At 47.6% G+C, this 19299-nt stretch overlaps 3 protein-coding genes across 14 annotated transcripts in view; 1 reads left to right on the top strand and 2 right to left on the bottom strand.

Annotated features, from left to right (window-relative positions):
- Nucleotides 1–50: 50 nt before the first annotated feature.
- On the bottom strand, nt 51–2906 carry atp5pf (ATP synthase peripheral stalk subunit F6). Of its 6 annotated transcripts, none has more exons than XM_061226030.1 (4): nt 2684–2906; nt 900–1070; nt 605–729; nt 51–171 (listed from the first exon to the last, which is right to left on the bottom strand). In XM_061226030.1, exons 2-4 carry the CDS (start codon nt 1067–1069, stop codon nt 140–142), a joined length of 327 nt encoding a protein of 108 aa, XP_061082014.1. In that variant the 5' UTR covers nt 1070; nt 2684–2906; the 3' UTR covers nt 51–139. The 6 variants fall into 6 exon arrangements, with proteins under 6 accessions (XP_061082014.1, XP_061082012.1, XP_061082016.1 ...); XM_061226028.1 differs by having other exon boundaries at nt 900–1073; nt 2684–2904; XM_061226032.1 differs by lacking the exon at nt 2684–2906 and adding an exon at nt 2536–2557 and having other exon boundaries at nt 900–1073.
- Nucleotides 1616–7700, top strand: gabpa (GA binding protein transcription factor subunit alpha). 3 transcript variants are annotated; one of them, XM_061226023.1, is made up of 10 exons: nt 1616–2142; nt 3841–3936; nt 4195–4336; nt 4424–4508; nt 4613–4843; nt 4929–5123; nt 5367–5423; nt 5577–5714; nt 6614–6806; nt 7415–7700. In XM_061226023.1, exons 2-10 carry the CDS (start codon nt 3860–3862, stop codon nt 7635–7637), a joined length of 1341 nt encoding a protein of 446 aa, XP_061082007.1. In that variant the 5' UTR covers nt 1616–2142; nt 3841–3859; the 3' UTR covers nt 7638–7700. The 3 variants fall into 3 exon arrangements, with proteins under 3 accessions (XP_061082007.1, XP_061082004.1, XP_061082005.1); XM_061226020.1 differs by having other exon boundaries at nt 4598–4843; XM_061226021.1 differs by lacking the exon at nt 1616–2142 and having other exon boundaries at nt 2915–3936; nt 4598–4843.
- A 1963-nt stretch (nt 7701–9663) lies between these two features.
- Nucleotides 9664–19299, bottom strand: part of LOC133117117 (amyloid-beta A4 protein-like) — a 32642-nt gene continuing 23006 nt past the window's right edge. For 3 of the 5 annotated variants that reach the window (XM_061227252.1, XM_061227250.1, XM_061227248.1), the window contains 8 exons: nt 17563–17721; nt 16835–16963; nt 15864–15963; nt 14993–15217; nt 14759–14812; nt 14552–14643; nt 13842–13988; nt 9664–12956 (listed from right to left, as the gene is read on the bottom strand). In XM_061227252.1, the coding sequence (XP_061083236.1) occupies nt 12855–12956; nt 13842–13988; nt 14552–14643; nt 14759–14812; nt 14993–15217; nt 15864–15963; nt 16835–16963; nt 17563–17721 (1008 nt within the window). In that variant the 3' untranslated portion in view covers nt 9664–12854. The remainder of the gene's footprint in view (nt 12957–13841; nt 13989–14551; nt 14644–14758; nt 14813–14992; nt 15218–15863; nt 15964–16834; nt 16964–17562; nt 17722–19299) is intronic. The other 2 variants (XM_061227253.1, XM_061227249.1) reach the window with 1 other exon arrangement.

Below are 19299 nucleotides of genomic sequence, written 5' to 3'. Positions count from 1 at the left end.
CGACAACCTTCAATGAAATCATCTTACTGCTGAAAAGAATCCACACGATAGACAGTGTTCCATAGAGTTTAATTTACTAAATAATACAAATAATAATTAGTGTTGACAAATAGAACAGAGACATTAGGATGTGGATTCCTCATTTGGGTGCCACTTCATCCAACTTGGGTTCTGAGGAAAGAAGACAATTATGATCGTTATGGAAAGGACTTTAGTCTTATTTACTGTTTCTGTTCAAAGGCTTCAGCATACAAACCACTTTATTCATTCACACAGAGACCCCGGGCGACGGGGATTCGAACCCAGGACCTCCTTGCTGAGACGGCAGTGCTACCAACTGCACCATCCATGCCGCCACAAACCACTTTAATAAAATCAATTAATATCTTTATCTAAACCCATATGCGAATATAAAATGGCATTAATTTACTTAAAAAGCTGATAAATCTATACCGTAAAGTAACCAATACTTTGCGCACTTTGTGAACCTTGTGTTATTTTCTTTCCAGCATTCACAATATTATAAGCACATTATTCAGTGACTGCAACCGATTCTGTAAACCTGGAATGTGATAACATATCAACCAGCAATATTCCGACTCACCTGGGAATTTGAAACTTGGGAATTTTTTGAGGTCACCCCCACCGTAGAGCCTCTGCAGTTTTGTCATCTCCTCAGACAGGTTCTTCTGATAGTCAGGTCCAGCGTCCACTATGCCCCCGGCAGCTCTGAGGGACACAACAGCCAATCAGAGAACTGCTATTCAACCCTGCTTCTGCAGCGTCTGCATGCCAAATTCTGCCACAGCAAAGCTTAAACGACATTATTCTGCAACTCCAACATGGCTAAGGAGTTCTACATTTGGGTGTCCCGGGCGACACGAGTCGGCGTTGCTCACTTGCTCTTGCTGTCGTAGGCTCGAATCTTGTCCAGGAACAGTTTCTGGATGGGGTCCAGGTCCTTGGCCCGGTTGAAAGCCACGGCGGAGAAGCCGATGTTCCTGCGGAGGGTCAGCGTGATTGCTGACCGCAGCAGGGAGGAGAGCTGGAAAAGGCGGTTCAGGGCCATGCTGCTAAACATCACACAGAGAAAGATACAGAGGTCACAATGAGGCAGAGGGGTCAGATTCACATCTATACTGGCAGAGTGACACTTCTGGTTCTTAAACAGTGTACATCAGAACATATTCAGCGGTCAAGTTTACTAAAGTATGCCTATACAGTTAATACAACTTACCAGACGAGACTAAAGTAACGTTAATGTGGCAATGACAAAATTAAAAAGCAACCACACAGCACCTAGCAAGCTTGCTATTTACACTGAAAATCCCATACACCCACGCTCAGCTCTAAAGCTCGATCGCGAGCCAGGCACGGTTTGACAATGCAGGGATCTTGCCTGACCTTTGGGTTCTAACCATGCTAAAACATAATCAATGTACGGACGTTAAACAATTTTTTACATAAATAACGGAACAACATACATGTCTAATAAAATACGAAAATAAGCAGTCACCTTGTAGTTCACACTAGTCCCCTGAGCTCGACGTACCAATATGGCTGACGAGGGAGTGCTGCATTGTGGGTGCAACGCAAATCCGTAGCATTGTAGCCACAGTAGCTTAGCCAAATGCTTTCGCCTGAAACGCCCGTTCCTTTGCAGACATCGCACCAGTGTAATAGGCTACATTTGCTAATTAAGTTGAAGCTTTGAAGCAATCACGTAACTCAACGGACAAATTCTCCTTTCGTTTTAACTATTTCCAAAGGTTGCGTCAAAATGATCAACTACAGTAGCTATTTGTCCTCTGAAGTTTTTCTTTTAGGATTTAAAAAGGGGGAATAAATACTTTTCTCTTTTTCATTTCTCTTTAAGTTTAAATAAACAATTGCATCTGCGACCATACCTCTGAATTGTACCGAAGCTAAACCGTTCATGAATCGAAAACGTGTAACGTTAGCTGTCCACTGTGTTATGTTATTTCTCTTTTGCTAGCTAACTTACCCCCTCCCCCTCCAATCTTACGCAGACCAAATAGTGTGAGTTAACGTTAAGCCTCGGAGGGACACTACCATCACTACAACCGAGGGTAGCTAGCTAGCTAGCTGTCTGCATCACGTTTGTTGGATATTCTCTAAGAGGTATGTTTAAAAACAACTAATATGTACATTTAATCTTTATTTACTTCGTTTGCTATTACTTCCCACACTGTTGGCGGGCCGCGACCGCGCTATTTAACTTTAGCGCAGCAGCCAACTCGCTGAACTGGCACTCTACAGTTTGCAAAAAATACTGTATGTGGTTTATTTGCTTTACGTAACTTGCTAGGTAGTTTGTGAAAGTATATCAAATTAACCATCAAAGCTAGGTAACTTATATAAAAAGAGCAACTGATGTGTTGTCCGACTTTATCTAGCCTAACGTAACATGGCAAGCAGCTAATTAGCACTACTTACACTGTCGAATAAGGACTCATTGGAAACATATAGCTAGTCTAGGAGCTGAGTGTGACCGAGAAGCAAATATAAACTTACCTATGTGTATATTACAAGTGAAAGGGTGGTTGGTGCCTAACTGGATAACGTTGTCGCGTTAGCGAGCATGCACTAGTAACATTAGCGAGCCACCGCAGCTCATGTGCAACGTTAACGTGTTAGCTAGCAGTAGGTCGCTTGACTTTACCTGGTTCTGGAGTGGAACAAGTAGCTGTAATGGCTACCTACGGTCGAAATGCATATATTTCTTGTGTTAATACAGGTGGAAACAACGAGTTATCTTTTTCGAAAACTTTCCTTGGTCCACCTGCAGAAATGTCACCGAGTTCTGGAAATAAATCTTTCCTGCTTAGCTGCCGCCGTTGCCAGGATTTCCGGCCTGCTTTGCATTACCCGTCTTTTGTTTTGTTTCCGTTTCTTCCATTTCCGTTCTAAGTTTCCACATTTGAAAGAAATGTCCGGTGTACAATGGACCTCAATATTGCACCGAAAATGCAGCGATAATTTAATCAGCGGTGGTCTTCTTTTTATAATCGATCGGAAATGTGTGACTCACTGTACCCTGTTAGCCTGGGCGCGGTTCCCTCCTTGAGTCCAGAAATCCGGCCTCTTTTGGCAAATAGTTGCTGGTGGCCTAAAACTTCAACCTTAGCTTGTTAGCTAAATGTATAAATTGCCGTACAATGTAATAATATAAGGATGTGAATCCTGTGTTTTTAGCCAAATACTGTATAGCTAATACATTGTTGTGTAATTTAGGTACTAAATGATCGTTAGGCCTAACAGAATACAAGAAAGCCTCGGTTTTGCGTAGGTCGCTATCCGCGCGCCCAATATTCCATGAACCAGAACGTAGGAATGTTCCAAAATAGCTAGCTAGTAGCTAGCTACTTATAACGGTCCAGCACCATTTACCCCCTGACACAGAGAACTGCACTACAGTGTAGACTTATAACGTACCCATGTCTTATTTTACAATATTTCAACGTTTATATATTTAGCTGGCTTGTTAGAAAATGAATGTATTCCATATGTAATACTGTAGTGGTATTCTTTACAGTTCCTGCATGATGGTTATTTGCCTCAATGCAGTCCTTTTATGCAGCAATGCAATGGACAAGTGAAATGTTTTTCACCCTAAATTTTACATAATTTCATTCTGTGAAGAAGGTTGTGTATGTTTTGTATACTTGAGTATTCATTTCTCTTAATTTCTTAGGCATGTCTGACATTTTATTGTCATATCATAAGCTTACACAATGCCACTCACTCACACAGATTCCCAAACCTTGTACAAGCATTCCCTCTCCTCTTTCTGATTGGACACTTTCTCTTTCTCTGCAGACTCAGACTGGTGTTCGCAATGTCAAAAGGAGAGACGGAGGAACTGATAGAGATAGAGATCGATGGGCAGGAGAAGCAGGAGTGTATGGAAGAGGGGTGAGTGAGTTATGGCTGTATTGGGGCAACTCGTAGTGTAGCCACTAAGGTAAATGACTGGGACCTGGAAGGTTGATGGTTCAAGCCCCGTTGTAGCCATGACAAGATCTGCACAGCTCTTGGGCCCTTGAACAAAGCCCCTAACCCCTGCACTGCACTGTGGCTGTCCTAAGTAACTAGGATAGAGTGTCTTATCTTTACATGTATTTATGTGTGAATTCTGTTAATTTATTGTTGTGCTCTTTGACCACACACCAGGGTGGAGGAGCAGACCATCACTGCTGAGTTTGTCACACAGGCCATTGACATCAATGAGCCAATCGGCAACCTGAAGAAGCTGCTGGAGCCCCGCCTCCAGTGTTCATTGGACGGTCATGAGATCTGTCTGCAGGACATCCTGGTACAGCACAGTTACACTTAGACATCTGGGACGTTTGCGTATCTGTGTCTGAGGCTCTGAGCTCTGACCTTCCCTCTCCTGCTTCAGCTGGACCCCGACCACAGCCTGTTCGACCAGGGCGTGAAGACCGATGGCACAGTCCAGCTCAGCGTTCAGGTCATCTCCAGACAAGGTAGCGCATGCGCAGTCTGCCGTCCGCTGCAGTTGAACTCGCTGAAACAAAATGGCGGGGCCGTGTGTTGACGGCCTGTAATCCCATAGACTCTCTCGCGCCAGGTGTGGAGCCCAGGCTGAACATCCTGGAGATTGTGAAGCCGGTGGAGACGGTAGAGGTGGTGATCGATCCGGACGCGGCCTCGGCAGAGGACGGCCAGCTGGTGGAGGAGGGCCAGGTCATCGCTCTGGACCGCTCCATGGTGGCGGACGAGACGTCGGAGCAGGTGACCCGCTGGGCCGCCGCCCTGGAGGGGTACCGGAAGGAGCAGGTCCGCCTGGGCATCCCCTACGGTGAGTAGGCCTCCGCAGGGCCCTGTGTGAGGGGCGGAGGGGTCAGTGTGCGGTGGAGAGACCCTACAGCTCCCGGCTCTTGCAGACCCTGTGCAGTGGAGTGCGGACCAGGTGATCCACTGGGCGGTGTGGGTGATGAAGGAGTTCAGCATGGTGGACGTGGACGTCGGGGGGATCCACATCGCAGGCAGGGAGCTCTGCGCCTTCACCCAGGAGGACTTCCTACTGAGGGTCCCTCACGGGGAGATACTGTGGAGCCACCTGGAGCTTCTGCGCAAGTGTGAGTAAAGGGGAAGTGTGTGTGTGTGTGTGTGCGTGCGTGCGTGCGTGCGTGCGTGCGTGCGTGCGTGCGTGCGTGCGTGCGTGCGTGCGTGCGTGCGTGCGTGCGTGCGTGCGTGTGTGTCATATGTGTTTGTGTGTAGGGGGGGTTGTTAGTGAAGTGTGTGTAGCAGAATTGTGTATGAATATGTCTTAAGTGGTGAGGTTAGTGTGGTACTGACACACCTGTGAATGTTCTCTTTAGATGTACTGGCTAGTCAGGACCAGTCTGGCCAGATCGCCACAGTGACTATCGACCAGCGTGAGTTTCTTCAGTTTTTTTCTTACTTTTTCTCGTGTGAAGCCTCCTCCCTGTGTGTAACCTGTAGCCTTCCTGTATGTAATGTATTATTTCCCTGTATGTGATGACGTCCTGCTGCACGTGTTAATTGCTGTCCCTCTTTCGGCCTGTCAGCTGTGCAGATCATCCCTGCCTCAGTGCAGCAGACTCCTCCTGCCACCATTAAGGTTCTGGCCACCAAGCAGAGCAAAGTGCAGAGAGCCCCCCGCATCTCTGGAGGAGAGGACCGCAGCTCGCCCGGAAACCGCACCGGTACAGACAGACAGACAGAGAGACAGACAGACAGACAGACAGACAGAGAGTGTGTGTGTGAGTGTGTTTTTTGAGTGAGTGTGACACGGAGAGAGAGAGAGAGAGAGAGAGGGAGAGAGTGTGTGAGAGAGACACCGACAGAGAGGGAGAGAGAGAGTGTGTGTGTGAGAGAGAGAGAGGGAGAAAGAGAGAGTGTGTGTGTGAAAGAGAGAGAGAGGGAGAGAGAGAGAGAGAGAGAGTGTGTTTGTGAGTGAGTGTGACAGGGAGAGGGAGAGAGTGTGTGAGAGAGACACCGACAGAGGGAGAGAGAGTGTGAGAGAGAGAGAGAGGGAGAAAGAGAGAGAGAGAGAGTGTGTGTTTGTGAGTGAGTGTGACAGGGAGAGAGAGAGAGAGAGAGAGAGAGAGAGAGTGTGTGTGTGAGAGAGACACACCGACAGAGGGAGGGAGAGTGTGAGAGAGAGAGAGAGAGAGAGAGAGAGAGAGAGAGTGTGAGAGAGAGACACCGACAGAGAGGGAGAGAGAGTGAGAGAGAGTGAGAGAGAGTGAGAGAGAGAGTGAGTGAGAGAGAGAGAGAGAGAGTGTGTGTGTGTGTGTGTGTCTGTTTGTGTCTGTGTGTGACAGAGTGTGTGTGTCACAGGGAGAGAGAGAGAAAGATAAAGTGTGTGAGTGAGAGAGCAGGATAAACTTAAATAACCTGAGGAGATAAGTAAGTGTGTGTGTGTGTGTGTGTGTGTGTGTGTGTGTGTGTGTGTGTGTGTGTGTGTGGGGCCACTGCAGCTGGTTGGGTAGTGTGTGTGCTCCATGTGTGACCTGGGCTCATGGTGTAATTTGGACAGCACAGGGTGTTCCTCAGCCACATGCTCAAGCGCCCTGCTCTCCCCTATCACCCCGTCTCCCAGGCAACAACGGGCAGATCCAGCTGTGGCAGTTCCTGCTGGAGCTGCTGACGGATAAGGACGCGCGCGACTGCATCTCCTGGGTGGGGGACGACGGCGAGTTCAAACTCAACCAGCCCGAGCTGGTGGCCCACAAGTGGGGCCAGCGCAAGAACAAGCCCACCATGAACTACGAGAAGCTGAGCCGGGCACTGAGGTCCGTCCGTCTGCCTGTCTGTGTGTCTGCCTGCCTGTGTGTCAGTCTGACTGTCTTTGCCCGCACAGCTCTTTCCTGTCCGTCCGTCTGTCTGTAAATGCAGACTATCCCGTTGGTCTGTAGTACTAAGATGTCAGGCTTCTAAGAGTGTGGAATGTTTAAGACATTACATTACATTAATGGCATTTGGCAGACGCTCTTATCCAGAGCCACGTGCAGTTGACTAAGCAGGAGACGATCCTCCCCTGGAGCAATGCAGGGTTAAGGGCCTTGTTCAAGGGCCTAACGGCTGTGCGGATCTCATTGTGGCTACACCGGGGATCAAACCACCGACCTTGCGGGTCCCAGTCATGCACTGTAACCACTACACTCCAGGCCACCCCTTAAGACACTTATGCGATTAGCTACAAACAGCATTGTTTTCATATCCCTCGTAGCCTATTGTTTTATATACTCCAGTCGTGAATGGATACAGTGCCTGCTCCATGTTTGTGCGTCTCTCCGGCCATTTTACCTTTACTCAGTTACTCACATAATACGTACCGTCTGAACACATTTCTGTCCGGTGGCCGTTCCTTAACGGTGTCCGTCTGCCCTGGCCTCTGCAGATACTATTACGACGGGGACATGATCTGCAAGGTGCAGGGCAAGCGCTTCGTGTACAAGTTTGTGTGCGACCTGAAGACGCTGATCGGCTACAGCGCGGCCGAGCTGAACCACCTGGTGACGGAGTGCGAGCAGAAGAAGCTGGCCAGGATGCAGCTGCACAGCCTGGGACAGCCCGTGGCCACGGTGACGCTCGCCACCACCGCCCTGGAGAAGGACAGCTGAGGCTCAACCCCGGCGCCGGCCAACCCGCTGTCCGCACGCCGCGCGTGCCAGCGTCCGATTGGATGACGGCGCGAGGGAGGGGCGCTGTGCTGCGGAGGGGGGGGCTGGAAGCCTTGCTGAGGGGGGGGGCGGGGGGCGGGCGGCGGGCGGGCGTGGTTGGGAGGAGATGTGTGATGAGTGCTGTGTGTGTGGGGTGGCTGTACTTGTGAGTAGGACACAGTCAGCAGACCAGTGGAACTGAACTGCTTTCCTCTAAAGAGTGAAAATGCTCCGTCTGGGACACTGGTGCTGGGGACCTTTCTCTGGGTCCTACTGGGTCTCTCCGGTACAGTCGTGTGTGTGTGTGTGTGTGTGTGTGTGTGTGTGTGTGTGTGTGTGTGTGTGTGTGTGTGTGTGTGTGTGTGTGTGTGTGTGTGTGTGTGTGTGTGTGTGTGTGTGTGTGTGTGTGTGTGTGTGTGTGTGTGTGTGTGTGTGTGTGTGTGGCCTGCCCAACCCTGTACCTAGAGATCTACCATCCTGTAGGTTCTCATTTAAACACTAATTTAGCACACCTGATTCCACTAATCAGCAACTCTGAGGTCTGTATCTGTTGAAAGAGGTGTGCTTTGTTAGGGCTGGTGTGAAAACCTACAGGACTGTAGATCTCCAGGAACAGGGTTGGGCAGCCCTGCTGTATGATAATGGACTACCATTTGTAGGTGTCCAGAGTGAATGGGACTTGTGTTTGGCTCTGAGTGAAGTCAGTTGTAGCATTTCCATTGTATATACTCCATGTTTTTGATAACCACAGGGGCAGTGTATCCTCAATTGAAGTACTTCTTTCTTTTGGAGATTTACCCAGCGTGGACCTTTCTAGTCCACCAGGGGGCAATAAAGAGGCATCTTTTCTTATCCCTGTGTCAGACTGATCGGTTCCTTCTGCAAGGCATTCACATGACCCAAGAAAAGGAGTTTAGTCATGGTTTTAACACAAAAATATCCCAGTCACATGACTAACACAAGGCTGTTGAGGCCCAAATGGTGTGACTCTGGGTCTATTTAAAAATGTGTAAAAGGGAGGATTATTTTAAAGCTTTTAAGGTGTATGATTTGAGAATATTGTAATTGCATATTTGTAATTAACATTCTAATGCTGATACACTGATCACTACTGGCAACTGAAAGCGAATTGAAATGGAGTTCGAGAACACTGACTTAACTTTGAAAAAACATTCCAAAAACCTGCTCTCCAATGGATTAAACGTGTTTTTGGGGACATTGAGGCCATTGTCAAGATCAGGGAAACCGGTTTGCAGTAACACTTGTCCTAATGCCAGAAGGTAAAGAAAATCCCTTCTGACTGCTTGTTCCCTCTAAAAGCTTGTGCACTTTATAGCTTATATTTCAACAGTGCTGTCACCAACCACAGCAAGTGGGCAAATCAATAGTTGTTGCAAAAACACAACTACTATTGACTCGGGAGATGTGGCTTCCCATTCAACCTGGGGATATTTTCAGCAGATGTCAAGACCCGTTTTTAATGCTTACACAGAGAACCAAGGAAAAGGACTATTGTATTTTTTGTACAATTTTGTACCGATAACACTTTTGTATTATTCTGAATGCAACAAAGTTCCTATACTACCCTCTATAGGAGTCCTGGAGCGCTAGCCTGCAGGGTTTTGTCTACCTTAATTTGTGTTTTCTGACAGCTCTATAAGCTATGCTGCTTCACTTCTGTACTTAAGCCCAGTAAAATCTTTAGGGTGCACTTGCACTTGACTGATACAAATGTCAGATGAAGACATGACTGAGAAATGATTAAGAGCAGAAGTTGGCACAAAACCCTGAAAAGGATCAGCCCGTGTACACCCCTGGGGTACCTTGTGTACATACCGTGGTATTTTAACCAATCTGCGGTGCCGCTGTTCCCCTGGATTCAGGTCTGCAGAGACTGAGAAGGAGCCACTGAACATGGGTCAAATATCACTTGCTGGGGCCCCGAATACCCAGAGACTCCCAAAGATCAGCACACAACTCTCAGGGAGGCTGTATGTACATTTTGAACTTTATTTATGTAATACAGTGTAGAAAGCTTTCCCTGTCAAAGCAAATGGTTTGTACAGTTGCACAGAAAAATCACATAAAAGGAAAAACCCTGCTAACTCTACTGCCCCCTACTGACCATTGCAGGCACTCCATCACAACACCAAAGAAACAACTTCACAATACAACAATTCACTCTTATCACTGCATTTCCAACTCCCATCCCCTTCCTTCCTTCAGGTGTTGGTACAGTCCTGACCCCTGCTAGTCATTCAGATATTGGTACAGTCCTGACCCCTTCTTTACAAAAACTGCACCGATCTGAAGAGCTTTGGCTTGTGTTGTGTAGTGTAATGTAGGGGGAAGATTTTGCAACAGCGTAACAATCACATTAAATGAAAACGGAGGCTTTTCTTGCTTTAACTAAAAATACAAAATACAAAAAACTAGAAACCCATCTGCATACTACTTTTACCCTCTCTCACCATCCAAGTATGGTTTTCTAACTTTGTACCTCAGTGGCTACTCTTACTCTCACTTTGGCAGTTGACGGGATGAGGCAATGGAGAGCAGCCTGTCCAAATTAGTTATGACTCCTCTCCCCTTAGTTTCCTGCCCAGGGACACTCAAGTGAGATGGGCACGGTGGTCCTAGAACAGGTATACTCAGTACTGCTGGTTCTCTCCTCTGCCTAATGGTCCATAGTGTGGGGATTAGATTTGACTCCCCCTGTCCTATAGGGGGGGGGTGTAGAAGGAGCTTAGTGAGAGGATACCAGCTCCTGTGTTATTGTAGGGAGAGTGGCGACATGCTTTTAGCCTATGTGGGCCCTGGCCCTCAATTCTTCCCTGCATGAAGGTGACCGCCCTTCCAGCCTTGCAGGAATCTTCCATTTGGGGCCAATTAAATTCAAACAAACATTACGCTCTCAAAAAAAAAAAAAATCAATAATCATTTTGAAGCAGTTACCTTTTCCCACGTACACATTTTTTCACCGTTTGAAAACACAGAAAATGAAAAATCTATAGGTCGCAACAGAAAGAAAGCTGTCCGTAAATAAGCTATCGATTTAGCGGTTTCCCCTCTCGCGCACGGACTGAATTGCTGAAGGAGTTGGGCTGTGTGAGCGATTTAAGTTTCCAGACGCGCTGGAATCTGGCAAAAGCAATGGACCGTCTTCCCAAATAATCCCATCTCTCAATCATCTCTGTACTCATCGGACAGTAAACGGACAGCCGGATTTTTTTAGAAAAGCAGTTACATTTCTGGACCGATGACCCCCAGAGGTGGAAGGTGTGGGGCCCAAATCTGGGGCCTGGAGCAGATCGGTGGGGGCAGAACACAGGTGCTCCCATATGAACTCACCATATATTGATACATTCAGTACAATATACTGTACTCGCATATTTAAAAGTTGCGGATAGATAAATACACAGGAGTAACTCTAACTGAGTAAACTGGGGAGGGGTGAAATGAGATGGAGGTTCAGTACAGGGGGGCCAGAGGAGCTGGGGCGTGGTGGGTGTGTGTTAATGTGTCCTCTGATGACCTCACAAACCCTACAGGACACACAGGATGGGCTGAGTGTATAGCTGTGGTGGACTGGGCAACGGCTAAAGGGCTTTTGAGGAGAGAAAGTGTCAAAGAGTGTGTGTGTGTGTGTTTGTGTGTGTGTGTGCGTGTGTGTGTGTGTTTGTGTGTGTGTGTGCGTGTGTGTGTGTGTGTGTAAAGAGTGAAAGAGAGAGAGAGAGAGAGGTGGTTGAGGGAATGGTTCTCATTAATTTTACACCCCCCTCCCTGTCACCCCTGAATAAGATAAACGTAGGAAAGGAAGAAGGAGGGAACAACCACTGCTTTGGACCAATATCATTTTCACATATGAAATATGCACAGATACAGAAACAAGAATGGGGAATACACTCAGTCCCACTCCAGTCCCCCAAAAACATAAACCAAACCCCCTCCCACTCCTGAAAAACATGTTATAAAAAGCAAAATAAATCTGAATAAAGACCCTCTAAATAATATACTCTCTGAGAATGCATAGTAAGCCAACAAAATAAAACTTTCAAATAATTACACACGTAGTGCTAGCCAACCCCTTAAAATCCGTTCTGCATTCCCATCTCTGACCACTAGAGGGGGCATGGCATGATTAAAAACAAAAGCGTCAGTTTCTTAAAGCATGTCTCCGTGATGAGCAGACCACATTCTGAATTCTTTTTTTTGTTTGTTTTCTTTAAATCACGTGATCACAATACACTAAATTTACAATCCTGCTAAATTACACAATCTCTACTTGAGAAAAGACCAGTCCAAGTAGCAGAACAAAAATCTATTTTTCTCTCGTCATTATAGTCATGCACTAAATAGATACAGTTAGTCTCGGTCACTAATTCAATACAGTTCACGCAAATAAAAAAAGGTCCCCCCCCCACACTTTTCCTTCAGTGTTTTTTTTCGTATTTGTTTTTTTCTCTTTTGATTGTTTTTTGGAAAAACAAACGCAAAACAGCATAATCCTAACATAAAGAGCTCATTGAAGAGCATCATCATCATCATTTTCCCCGTTAAGAACCTGGCGTGGTTTAACACAGCCCAGCTGTCATCCAAGTGCACAGAGAGGAGGGGAGGGGAGGAGAGGAGAGGACAGGGGAACGACTGATGACTTTTTCCACCTCCCCCCACTGACCCATTCTACACGAAGGCAGTGGCGTGGGAGGGGGCGGTGCAGGACAGTGTAGAGACTGGCACGCTCACATACAGATCTGCACCAATCACGACAGAGTGCGATGTGTATAAGTGACAAGCCAAGCTGATTTAAATGAACATGGCTGCCTTTTCATCGACAAACACCGCTGTTTTTATAAGCTTTCGGAGACGGGAAACTCCGTCTCCATCGTGAGAGCAGGGCAGGCCGGTCAGAAAGGGGGGGGGGGGGGGGGGATAAAGTCAATCACAACCGATATGAAATTAGACAGCCACGTGAGAAGCACACGTCTACGGCCACTGGGCGCGGAGCTCAGAGACGGCGCTGGCGCATGTGGTGAGAAAGCGGATGACAGGGAATGATGCGTGCGTCTGCCCTGCCCACACTGTCCTGTAAAAAGCTCTCAGACTGGGATTGAGGGAGGGGGTGGGAGGGAGGGTGAGAGGGGAAGGGTTTGCGAGATGGCGGAGTGGCCCAGGTCCTCAGTTCTGCATCTGCTCGAAGAACTTGTAGGTGGGGTTTTCATAGCCGTTCTGCTGCATCTTAGACAGGTGGCGCTCCTCTGGGGTCACTGCTGCATCCACCTGTTTGCACACACACACACACACACACACACATCATTCTACCATCATTCCACCCTTCCCTCCATCTCTACTATATCATTCCATCCCTTCCCTATCTTTCCACACTCCCCATGCATCTCTACTCCATCTCTTCACCCTCCTCCCTTCACCTCCCTTCATTTCTCTTCCATCACTCCATCCCCTGCTTCATCTCTCCTCGCTCCCCCTACATCTCCCGTTTAAGGCTAAGGTTTTGGAGACACTGGTGTGTGATCGGATCATTTTTCAGCAACAGCAGCATAGCACCACTACTGCAGCAATGAAAGTGGTGAATGATGTCATCAATGTTCTGGATAAGAAGCAACACCATGTCACCCTTTTCATTGACCTGTCAAAGGCGTTTGACACTGCAGATCAAATTTTCAAAGATTATTATTTTCTCTCAAGACAGTTTCTTGTTTCAGAACGCAATGCATTCAGTTTGATGACACCTGGTGTTTTACAGAACGGGGTGCCACAGGGCTCAATCCTGGGACCACTTTTATTTACGATTTATTAGACAGTATCAGCAATTTTTTGACACATCACTGTACTCTTTATAGGAAAGTTGGCTGGCCCTCCTTCGCGCTACATAGGGTTCACTCAACCCCCCCCCCCCCCCTGTATCACCAAATGATTTTAAAGCAAGTATTAATGTTTTAAAATGCAGGGGAATTTGTAAATACTTCGACCCTTAGTTGCACAACAGACTACTCTGGTGTAACCAGATGTGAAATTTCAAACAGCTGTTGAATGTTGTAATTTTGATGTGTCTAAAATCAATTGCTGCTTTCTTGGCCAGGTCTCTCTTGAAAGAGATTTCTAAATTCCACCCTCCTCCTCCATCAGTCGCTCTTCCCTTCTCACCTCTATCACTCCATGATGGATGGACGTGTACTGCTTCTTCCTCAGCATCACCAGGGTGATGACGATGACGGTCGCTATGACGACCCCGCCCACCATCAGCCCGATGATCGCTCCCTTATTGGAGCCCACGTCCTCAGCGAAGAACACCTGTGGAGAGAGGGAGAGAGAGGAAGAGAGGAAGAGAGGTAGAGAGAGATGGAGAGGTAGAGGGAGAGAGAGGGGGACAGAGGAAGAGAGGTAGAGAGAGATGGAGAGGTAGAGAGGGAGAGAGGGAGAGAGGGAGAGAGAGTGAGAGAGGAAGAGAGGTAGAGAGATGGAGAGAGAGATGGAGAGGTAGAGAGAGAGAGAGAGAGAGAGAGAGAGAGGGAGAGAGAGGGGTTAAACCATGCCTGTAGCGGGGGAGGCTTGAGTCTACGTGACTTAAACCCTCTAAGACAGATGGACTCTGATACAGACATTTTCGCAGCATGCAGAACGCTTTGATTCAGAGTGCAGAATGATGTGAGGTTCTCTCTGGAAGGACTCAGACCCCGGTCTCAGCAGGCCATGGTTACCATGACAACGCTACCTTTCAACTGGGCAAGAGGACAGCTGGGAACAGACCTGGCTCAGGATCTGCGATCGCATCAAAATGTACTCCATTTTGTGTATACATGGGAGGTATATACAGTATGTGTGTGTAGGTGTCTATATACGCCCGGTGTATGTACCAGTTTCTGGTGGTGGACTTCATATCCAGCACTCTGTCTCACTTCAGAATCCATCCTCAGCTCAGGAACCTCCTCTGGCTTCAGACCAGAACCTGGCAGAGAGAGAATATACTGACAATTAGACACACAAATGCACAGACAAACACAGACACAGACAGACGAGAGCACACGCACATACACACACATGCACACACCACAACCATGTACCTGGTCGAGTAGGAAGTCCTCTATCAGGGGCAGGGCGTACATCGACTGGTTCAACTGGGAAAAAAAGGAGAGAGAGAGAGAAGGTGAGCATCTAGTTTTTGTATATTACTATCCATGATATAATACTTGCTATGACAATGTTACCATGTGATAATTAAACACACAACGCACACTGTGGTTAATTATAGCTATAAGCACAGCTCTTGGTCTTTTGGAGAGGGCCCTTTCCTTTACCCTGGTTCTGCGTGTTGGCCTGTCCGAAGCTCTCGGGGTGGATGAAGCCCAGCCCCTCCAGGCCTGGCCCCGCCCCCTCCAGGCCTGGCCCCGCCTCCTCCGGGGGGGCGGAGCTGTCGGGCAGGTCGGGCATCAGAGCGTCGTTACCGTAGCTGACGCGCGTGTCGCTCTGCAGAGACGAGATCTGCTGGGACATCTCTGACTGCTCCCTCTGCAGCACATCTTCTACAGGGAGAGGGGGAGGGGAGACAGGGGAGAGGGGGGAGAGAGAGGCAGGAGAGGGGGAAAGAGAGGGAGAGAGGGAGGGAGAGGGGAGGAAGAGAGGGGGAGAGAGAGAGGGGGAGAGGGGGAGAGAGGGAGGGAGAGAGAGTGGGGGAGAAAGGGAGAGAGTGGGGGAGAGGGAGTGAGATGGAGGAAGAGAGGGGGAGGGAGACAGAGGAGGGGGAGAGAGGGAGCGAGGAGAACGGGGGAGAGGGAGAGGGGAGGAAAAAAAGAGAAGGAAAAAGGGGAATCGGGAATAAAATATGGTACCCATTTCAAAATGACCTCTCATATCAAAGACATTTATTTCAAATTCTATTATTCATAGGCTATTGCAGACACCAACACAGCTTCACAGATTTAGTTTAATATAAGACATGGTTCAGGGTATATAATTACTGGGGGTTTGCAGCAGCTTGTGGTGGAAAGCATAAATATGAATGCATCAGAAGAGAGAAAACAGATGGTAGCTGAGACAGACAGAGAGAGGAAATCATGGACGACCACAAATAAACTGATGGATTTTCAGGACTAAGGAGGCAGATAAATGACTAAGAAGAGAGGAGGGAGGAGGGAGGAGGAGAACAGGCGTTGCTTGGGGGAGACTCACCCACTTGGTCCTGGATCTGGTCGGCGATGCCTGGGACTTTGTACAGCAGCCCCAGAGACTCGTTCATCCTCTCCTCGATCACTCTCAGGTGGGTCAGCACCTGGGCAAAGGAGTGAACATCACAGGTCACCCACCTAGTTCTCCATCGCTCTCACGTCTGAGCTGAGCCCAGGCACAGCAGATACAGTCACCGTTTAAACACCACCCACGTCACTCAAAGTGCCCACCGTGGAGACACTTAGCCAAGCAACACGACTGCTGGAGTGTCATCTCTCCCACAGAGAGTCATGTCTCCATATGCCTCGCTGCACAGCCAAGCGCTATATGGCGCCCATATGTGCCTAACTGGCATAAAGACATTGTTCTCTCCCTCTTCGCGTCAGCTGGTGTGTGCCGAGCATTCTGGCGTAAAATGGCAGCCGTGCGTCACCCAGGTGGGTGCAGCACATTGGTGGGGGCTGAGGCAAGATTCTCCTGCAAAGCGCTTTGAGTGTCTTAGAAAAGCGCAATATAAACGCAGTAATCTGTATCTATTCATGAATCTATGAATCTTCATTTGCACCATTTTTTTTCTTTAGTGCGCATCATTGTGGCATGGCCGTCACATTACATATCGTACATTCACTTTTAAGTATGTTCATCCTACATGGAATTATGTCCTTTCATTACTATACAACATATTTTTAGATCGATACTCTTAAAATGTAAGATTATACTTCATGTATGGTTATGTCTTGTTTGTTTTATGATTTTGTCATCTGTCATGAAGACATTTAATGTTATGTTGGCAGATGGAACCTTTGTTATATTTGCCATGTAAAAAAACCCCTAAAAACCTGCTTACCTAATCATTTTACATAAGATACAGTACAGTGTATGCAAGGGAAAACATACTTTGCATGCCATTACTTGACACATATTTTTAAAATGATAGAGTGCTTCCATGCAGGTTTGGGGGGTGGAGGCGGTACCTGGGGACGGATCTGCGCTGCTTTCTTGGGGTCCACCATGCGCACGTGCTCAAAGTGCTTCAGAGCGTGCTGACGGTCCTTCTGCTCCGCACGCACGTACTTCTTCAGCAGACTGAACACATGACGGGGCTACAGAGAGAGGGAGGGAGGGAGGGAGAGAGAGAGGGAGTGGGGGAGAGGGAGAGGGAGGAAGAGAGAGGGATCAATAGAGAGGGAGAGGGAAAAAGAGAGGGGGAGGGGGAGAGAGAGAGAGATCAATAGAGAGGGAGAGGGGAAAAAAGAGGGGGAGAGAGAGAGAGAGAGAGAGAGAGAGAGAGGGGGAGGGAGGGGGAGAGACGGAGATGGAGTGGGAGGGAGTGAGAGGGAGAGAGAGGGAGAGAGAGGGGGAGGGAGAGAAAGAGAAGGAGAAAGAGGGAGGGTGAGAGATAGGGAGGGAGAACCCAGTAGGGGCGTTAATAGGCTGAAATAAAATGGAGTGTAAACTGAACTCTCTGGGACAGAAGCAGCTGTGCCTGCACAGGGAGATCAGCATCTCCCCCAGGGTCACCGGGTCTGTGTGCTGTTGTGTCTTTTTATGTACACACCACCGATATGAACATGAAAACAACTGAGGAAACAGAGAAATACAGATAGCCTTCAGTTTGGGATGCCAGCCTTCAACAGTTACAGGAAGACTTGCGTGCAGACGTGTGGGTGGCGATATACACTGTAACAGTAGCGGTGCGTACCTTGGGGGGGTCTGCCTGCAGGGCGGTGAGGTAGTTCTCCAGCGCCAGGCGACGGCGGTCGTTCAGCAGGGCCTCCACCCGCGCCATGTGGGTCTCCACCAGCTGCTGGCGCTCACTCGTAGCCTCCTGCTCCAGGCTCTCCACCTTTTCCTGGAAGTGCTGCAAAGAACAAGCCTGTAAGTTGGGTTAAAGCCTCGCTCAGCTTTAACCCAACTTACACCTCACTCTGTGCCCCACCACATCTGCAACAAGCGCTGCTCGACAACAAATGGTGTATTTTCACCAGGAAAAAAAAAAGGTGTCGCATGGCAACATTGTGGAGGCCACCATAATTTGTTGCGCAGTTTACAAATGTGTACAAATAGCCAGGAGTTTGGCGTCTTGTACCGTAGAGACAAAAGAACCCTCGCCAAATGTCATGACACCCCTTTGTTTTTGTTGTACGAAACCCATCTGAAGTGTGCCGCAACAAAGTATAAAATGGGCTTATGGTCACGATATAAAATAAGTGCTTAAGGCACATCGGGTAAGCAACTGATCCCCTTGCATATCCGCCATTTTGTCCATGTATTGAGCATGCTAATGTAGCTCAGGCTAATAAATAAAGTAGAACTCATCCTAAAATTCAGCCATAGGACTCATTCAGTTCCTCAGACTGATAGTGAGAGAAAGGCTGTTTGTGTCACTCATGTTTAATATGTCACTGTAAGGGGAGGTTTATAGTAGCACGTGACTCAAGTGTGTGGGGAAACATAATGAGAACGCATCCACAATGTACAGTTGTGTTCAAAATAATAGCAGTCCAACATGACTTACCAGATCAATCACTGTTTTTGGTAGAAAATATATTATTACATGGCAAATAATTTACCAGTAGGTGTAGTAGAGTCATAGAAAACCAACAGACCCAACATTCATGATACACATGCTCCTGAGTCTGTGTAATTGAATAATTAATTGAAAGAGGCATGTTCAAAATAATAGCAGTGTGGAGTTCAATTAGTGAGGTCATTAATTCTGTGAAAAAACAGGTGTGAATCAGGTGGCCCTTATTTAAGGATGAAGCCAGCACATGTTTGCATGCATTTCTCTCTGAAAACCTGAGAAAAATGGGTCGTTCCAGACATTGTTCAAAAGAACAGCGTACTTTGATTAAAACGTTGATTGGAGAGGGAAAAACGTATAAAGAAGTGCAGAAAATAATAGGCTGCTCGGCTAAAATGATCTCCAATGCTTTAAAATGGAAAGCAAAACCAGAGAGACGTGGAAGAAAACGAAAGACTACCATTCGAATGGATCAAAGAATAGCCAGAATGGCAAAGACTCAGACAATGATCAGCTCCAGGGTGATCAAAGACAGTCTGAAGTTACCGGTGAGTACTGTGACAATTAGAAGACGAGACGCCTGTGTGAAGCTAATCTATGGGCAAGAAGCCCCTGCAAAGTCCCACTGTTAAAAAAAAGACACGTGCTGAAGAGGATACAATTTTCCAAAGAACACATCAACTGGCCTAAAGAGAAATGGAGAAACATTTTGTGGACTGATGAAAGTAAGATTGTTCTTTTTGGGTCCAAGGGACGCAGGCAGTTTGTCAGACAACCACCAAACACTGAATTCAAGCCACAGTACACTCTGAAGACAGTGAAGCATGGTGGTGCAAGCATCATGATATGGGGATGTTTCTCTTACTATGGTGTCGGGCCTATTTATCGCATACAAGGGATCATGGATCAGTT

The sequence above is a fragment of the Conger conger genome, chromosome 17 (assembly GCF_963514075.1).
Source record: "Conger conger chromosome 17, fConCon1.1, whole genome shotgun sequence".
NCBI classification, from domain to species: domain Eukaryota; kingdom Metazoa; phylum Chordata; class Actinopteri; order Anguilliformes; family Congridae; genus Conger; species Conger conger.
The sequence above is the reverse complement of the archived record's forward strand: the minus strand, read 5'-3'. Positions and strand labels throughout refer to the sequence as shown.